The sequence below is a fragment of the Pinus tabuliformis genome, chromosome 4_1, assembly GCF_031772625.1.
Source record: "Pinus tabuliformis cultivar Carrire ecotype Pingquan chromosome 4_1, CPIR1, whole genome shotgun sequence".
Classification (NCBI taxonomy): domain Eukaryota; kingdom Viridiplantae; phylum Streptophyta; class Pinopsida; order Pinales; family Pinaceae; genus Pinus; species Pinus tabuliformis.
The window spans coordinates 127,076,747-127,083,526 of record NC_142303.1 but is presented as its reverse complement, the minus strand read 5'-3'; the positions used below and the strand labels follow the sequence as shown (position 1 = coordinate 127,083,526).

Sequence of the window (6,780 nt, the reverse complement as noted above, 5' to 3'; positions counted from 1 at the left end):
TTTGAAATTTTTTTGCCCAGATTTCGGCCACTTTTGGCCGTCCAGGCAATTCCTCCCCCTCGTTAGACGACTCCGTTCTATTTATTTCCATTTCTTTTTATTTTATTTAAATAAAAATGAGGTTTCTTTTTGCAGAATATGTGGTCAACACTACACCCATCCAAAACAATTTGTTAACCAAAATTATTCACTAAATCACTCATATCTTTGAAATTAAAAGAATGCATTCTTGACCTATCAAGAGTATTTATATTTTATATAATGATAGAGTTCAAGCACGAAGAAAATGTGGCCTTCGTAACAAAGGGCTTCAGTCAAGGATAGAGAGAAGAAGAAAAATAATGACTTATTTAAGGTTAAGTGCTTTAAGTGTGGTGAGTTTGGTCACTACAGTACTCAGTGTCCTCAAAATAAGAAGGAGAAGTAGGAGAAGCATGACCAGGTGCCAACATCCACAAAAATAGACAAATTGTCCTCCACGTTGGAGGAAGATTTTGCCATGTTTGTAGCTATACCTCCAAGAGTGAGGTGGGGCGATATAGAGCTATAGTCCCAATGCTGCATAGATTTGGGTAGGGTCCATTGAGGTGTCCTCCTCATGGATCATTACCTTGCTACAGGGGTCCACAAAATTCAGTAGCGGGATGGATCAATGTTAGTTGATGCAGTTAGATTCCAGAGTGACAATCATAGACTAGATGCAGTTAGTTGTTGAATAGCGCAAAGCAGTGTTGACAACAGAGCAGGAGGCTTAGTAGCAAAGTCAACAACAACACAGACTCCCTACTGGACATTACAGAGTCTAGTAGCAGTCAAATTCTCAGGAGACAGATGCAACACATAGACACAATTTATTCATTATTTCAAATGCTTCTAAGTTGTAGTAGTTGCAGTAGCAACAACAACAACAGATGAGAGGGAGTTGCAATGCAGATGTAGAGTTGGCAAGAATATAGCAGTGTCAACAACAACACATATGCAACATCAAAGTTGTGCAGTGGTTGGTGGGCAATGGCAGGAAGTCATAGTGGCTAGATATCAACAACGTGTATAGGAGGATGATGCAGAGACAAGGTGTTGGAGCAATTTAGTACTAAAATTCTTTTCTTGCTAAGAGGGAATGTTAGAAAGTGTAGCAAGAAAGACTCAATTTGATTTTAGCCTTAGTTAAATTGAGTAAATCAAATTTCCACATCAACATGAAAAATTTGAGGCAGTTAACTAGTGTGACATGGCTCTTGTCACTTAGTTAGATAAGCAAATTCAAGTTAGTGGGCTTGGAGTTCAGTCATGCATGTGTTGATTGCTAAAGTTTAGCAATCTATTTTAGTTATTTTCAGTTAACTAACCTCTAACAATTAATAGAGTCGTTTGAAGGTTAGTTGTGCAGTGAGACAACAATTTAACTCATAGATTTGTCGGTTAACTGATCAATTAACCCAAAATAGCCGACACATGCATGAAATGTGAATTGCTGAGAAGGAGTGGAGGAGAAAGAGGCTAGTGTAATATTAATTATATACTAGTTGAGTGTACAATTGTTGCATGTAGTTAGGAGATCAATTCCTTGGGAATTGCGCAAGGAAATAGGGACTTCCCTATTGTTTAGGAGCTCGAATTAGCTCAGAATTGCACAAGGAAATATGAGGTTGGAGGAGGCATAAATTGACTAAGTGTTGGCGAGAGGTTCTCATTTAGCAGAGAGAACAATTTTTCTTTTGTAGGTGGTGTTCAGAGTTGGAGCATGCAATTTTAATAGTTTGTGTATTCAACCTATTAATGCAAAGAGGTTTGGGGGGTTTTTCCCAGTTGGGTTCCCCTAGAAATCATTGTGTATTTGTGGTTTTGCTTATTACATGTCTATGCATGTTGTTCTAAATTGTGATTCGCATTCCATAGATTAGTAGAGTAAAATTTGTGTCTCATGATTTCAATTCGATTTCTTGAGCAGTTGCAATTTCTATCAAGTTTCTACAAGAATTCCACACAGATCCTATAGAAACATGATCCGATTCAAAATAGAACTTTCCCAAATAAAGTTGGAGGGTATTTTGCTGAAGTTGCCACTTAGAAATTTTCCATTTCGTATCCCACTCCCTTGCCTATAAACTGTATGGTACACACTCTAGGTAAATCGCTCACTCTCGAAGAGGAGGTATGACCAACCTTGAACTATCCCACCACCTACATACATTGTTCTTCTCGGACACAATACTCTTAGGTGAGAAGAGTTGCCACCCTTTATAGTTTTCACCGGGTTCGTTTGACTAACTCTCCTACAACACCTCCTTACCAACATTCGTCTGGCATTTACACCAATATTTTTCCAGTGCTCTCCTAGTATCGACATCGTACTGTTGAAAAATTACAGGGATGTGTAGTATAATTAAATTCTCCTTGCACGTGTTGAGCCGCTTCGCACAATTCTTCGACGTCCATTTATTTGGCCCAAGATTGGTGGATTTATTATTTTCTATATGATTATTACATATAGCAGGTGTGTGCTGCCACATTCCCTTGCGTATTGGGCAAGGGCGGAAGTGTAGTGCCTCCCCACTCTTCGTCTCTAAACACCTTATTTGAAAATATGTTTAAACTTAATTAATAATTATAAAAAAATATTTAAAATAAAATCTTTCATATATAAAATTATAAGAAAAATTATAATATATAAATCATGTTAAAAAACATTTCAAATCCTGAACTTTAAATTTTAATTGATAACTATATAAAAATTTTGATATTTATATTAAATTTATTTTCGCATATATAAATTTAATTAATAATTATAAAAAAATAAATATTTATAATAAATTTATAAAAATAAAAGGTGTATAAGAAAATTAAGTTATTATAAGAAGTTCATCAACTTCACCTTAGAAAATCAAAAGTATCTCTCTATTTTAACTAGCTCAAAAAAGAAAATTAATATAGCAAAGATTAGAACGAATTCTCATGAGCTCCATAGTGAAACAGGTAGTTGGGCAGTTCCTAAAACGTCATGGATGGAAAGGATCTGCCATATATGTGAGAATAGAAACATGGAGGATGAAAACCACTTCCTCTTAGAGTGCCCTGCGTACAACCACATTAGATCTCAGTTTCACAATCTTTATTACAATACTGACCTTTCTAGCCTTTTACAATGTCAAAATTATAGTGAGCTCAAAAGGCTTCTCTCCAAGCTTTTTGAGCATAGGAATAAAATCTTAAATCAAAATAAATAATTTGTTTCTTTAGGTCCAATAGACCAATGTTTGGTCTCAAGGGACGTTAACCATCATCATCATCATCAAAAAAAATAAAAAGTGTATTAAAATAAAAGACATAATAAAATTAAACTAAAAAATTATAAAAAATGTATAAAAAAAATAATTAGTTATTGCATTATGACGATTTCTATATTTTGTAATGGTAATAATTTTTTTTTAATAATATTATGTGTTAGTTTCATATTATTCTTAACAAATAATAGAATAATAATTGAAATTATAATATAGGGAATATCAAAATATTTTTCAAGTTTTATATTTAAAATTATTTGTATAAAAAAAATTGATATTTATTTACACTTAATAAATTTACATTTAAAATAAATTTATATTAATTTAATAAATTATATCTTATTCACATTTATTAATATTAAATGAATATTTTATAAAATTAAAATAAATTTATTTAATAAATTATATCTCATCCACATTCATTTAAATATTATAATATAAGAAAATATAATTTATATCGCATAATCTATGTTAATGAAATAAAGTATGATCTTTAAAAGGATCGACAGTTTATACTAAGAATAACTTTCATAATATTATATCAGTACAGGTAGAAACTATTTAGAAAGAAAATAAATTTCAAAACAAGTTTGAAGGTCTTGCACGTTAATAATTATTTATTGAGATTTGGTTGGGCTTGGAAAATTCCGTTGCCTTTATTATCCTTTTTCATCACATGAATTGATATGCAACTTAAAAAAGGCCCAAAAGTCTTTTGAATTTGAAAAGTTAACCCTTTTAGATTTTAAAATGTTAATATCATATCTATTATCCTTTTTCATCGCTGGAATTCTTTGGTCACTTTTAAAAAATGCCAATGTCTTTTAAATTTGAGAAGTTTCTGCGAGTAGGAAGAATCCCATGTTTGTCCCACATTTTGACAAAAACACGACAAAAACCTGCTCACATGGATCTTGCTAATACCTACTCACATGGATTGCTTGCACCTTGACCCAAGTGCACACACTTTTAAGCAAGGATTAAACAACAATTGGGTTTTTGAAAAATCAGCTATCCAAAGGTCTATAATGTTCTAAAAAATCCTGGGACAATGAGGGAATGCAACCTGGGAGACAAAGAACACCACCAAAGTATTCACAGACATATAGGCACCATGCATGCACACCTCCAAAGCACAGTGACATACTTGGGTGGAACTCTACCTTAAAGTAACCTGAATGATTCAATGCCGCCTCCACAAATAAAAACGTATTTATTAACTGGAATTCCTACAAAAATCTTATTGGTAATAATCTCGGTGTCTAGTAAACATTTGGAACAAACTGAAACTTGTGAGGGACCTGCAACACGATTGCTGACACCACCCTGACGCTAGTATTGTATTAAACAGAGGATCCCAGCAGCATTAACTTCCATCTTACGCCCAGGCACCCGGCTTCCCTGTATCTATTGGCTTCAACAGAAATTTTGCAGCAGCATTAGCTTGATCTTACGCCCAGGCACACAGCTCCCATGTCATTTCTCTCATATTTACTGAAATCACCAACAGGACCTTTGATGGGACAAGGTTTTCCCTTCTTCGCAGAATGCGTTATGAACAGTACTAGCGCTACTGCTATCAGCGCAACTCCTCCAACGGAGCCAGCTGAGGTAAAATAAATAGATTGATATCAATGTAATCGCACCGGAGATTTATGCACAGAATAGGAAGAAATCGTAGATGCCAAAAAAAAAAGGAAAGTACTGGTACTGGTAAGATATGATATTTACCTATTATAATGGTAGTCTTGGCCGGAGAACTTATATTGCCTCCGTAAGAACTATTGTCACTGACTGCAAGGATCCAGAGTTTTTGTTAAGAAAATGCATAGGTTTGTTTCCAAAAATTGAGAATTTTTGGAGAATTAATGTTTTTAAAATAATTTGTTTACAAAATCACTCTAAGCTAAAATAAATAAATGGTTCATCAAATCACTTAAGCTAATTGTTCACAAATCACTTAACTAAAATATTAAGTGAAAATAAATAAATTGTTCACTTATGCGAAAATACGTTGTTGACCTATTGTTTTTTTACATAATGATAGAGTTCAAGCATTGAGCTCTGTAATCCAATTCAAAACGTACCATTGGCAGGACATTTATGTGGATGAGAGGTGCCATCGGGGCAGTAACAGAGAAATGTTGTAGCTTCCGAAATGTTATAACCACAGCTGCCTTGGCTCTTTAAACAATCTTCACAGAGAAGAGATTTCTTGCTGTCCACATTCCATGTTATCTCAAACCCCTGCCATGGGAAAGTCTGATCAATAATGAACTCATTTGACTGCAGATCCTCGTTCTTAATTGGTATTTGAATATGTGATTTACAGAAGCGTGTGCCCTCTTCTGGTCTCCAAATATCGTAATACCAATCCTCGCCACATAACTTAAGAAGTGTTAATTGATACATTTTTTCATTACTTTTATCGCAGAGTCTCCAGAGCGTGAGATTGTTGTATCCATGGACAATGTGAAAATGAGAGGAGGACCGCCAGAACTGAGAGTAGTTCCCTGAAAGATTGCATTTACCTCCCCACAGATTGTCGCTGAGAAGTGTCATTCTATGATCGCCATCATTCCCTAAGAAAGAAGATTCCGATATGTGGTATTCGTTTCCACTGATATCGAGCAGAGGATGGCTGTCGGAATCACACGAGTGTAGCTGAAACTGAGGGTCACCGCAGCCGCTGCCATTTTTCCCAAAAGGGTACCCGAATTCAACGCCTGCACATGCATATTTATCCCAAAGACAATCCTGGTATTGAGTGCCGAGACATGAAGTTGAGGAGCAGAGGAGGATGAGAAGAGCAGATGCAGCAACAAGGGAAAGATGAAAAGCGAGGGGCATTGAACTGGGAAGAAAAAAAACATGAATTCTCATTCTCTGCACTTCTCCTCTGTATATAAAAATGAATGGGGGTGTTTTCAACACAACAGAGGAGGCGAATGACAACAAGCGTAACGAAATAGGATCTGAAAATATATTAAAAAAACGGAGGAGATAGATTGGTAGAGAGCGGACGTGAAGGAACCGGATGGAAACTGGAATGGAGTTGTCTATAATGCGACTTTTTGAAGATTCCGGTGACGGAATCCGGCGGAAGAATTGACGTCAAATCTTGATTTCTTGCAGTTAAAATGATTTTTTAACTGCATATTTGGATTCAGCACCCTGAAAAATCCCTGGGAGGCTTTCATTGTGCAAAAACTAGCTATCAAGCTTGCGATTCCAATAATTCCTGCCGGATTTCGACCTGAAAAATCCGCCGAAAAGGCTTTCAAAAAGTCGCATTATAGACTACTGCAACTGGAATTGCGTTGCAGGATGCACTGTAAAGTCAAAACACCAATTAGACTTTGTTGTACTCATTATAATCATGTGGAAACTTTATGTAATATTTTAGTTTGGGCTTCCTATTATTAAAGTTCATTATGACACCCTCTGCCTTGTATCATAGATTTGCGTGGACGTAGGTCATTGTTTATAAGATATT

The 6,780-nt window shown here is 35.2% G+C and overlaps 1 protein-coding gene across 1 annotated transcript; it reads right to left on the bottom strand.

The window, feature by feature from the left end:
- Positions 1–4,074: 4,074 nt before the first annotated feature.
- Positions 4,075–6,344, bottom strand: LOC149174526 (LEAF RUST 10 DISEASE-RESISTANCE LOCUS RECEPTOR-LIKE PROTEIN KINASE-like 1.2). Its single transcript, XM_089422622.1, has 3 exons — positions 5,372–6,344; positions 5,016–5,078; positions 4,075–4,890 (listed from the first exon to the last, which is right to left on the bottom strand). The coding sequence occupies exons 1-3, from the start codon at positions 6,165–6,167 to the stop codon at positions 4,724–4,726; spliced, it is 1,026 nt and encodes a 341-aa protein (XP_089278748.1). The 5' UTR covers positions 6,168–6,344; the 3' UTR covers positions 4,075–4,723.
- Positions 6,345–6,780: the final 436 nt, after the last annotated feature.

Coding starts and splice junctions, on each gene's coding strand:
- LOC149174526 (XM_089422622.1), bottom strand. CDS start 6,167: ATGAGAATTCATGTTTTTTTTCTTCCCAGTTCAATGCCCCTCGCTTTT. Junction 5,079..5,371: donor ACATAAATGTCCTGCCAATG/GTACGTTTTGAA, acceptor GGATCCTTGCAG/TCAGTGACAATAGTTCTTAC. Junction 4,891..5,015: donor CAAGACTACCATTATAATAG/GTAAATATCATA, acceptor ATTTTACCTCAG/CTGGCTCCGTTGGAGGAGTT.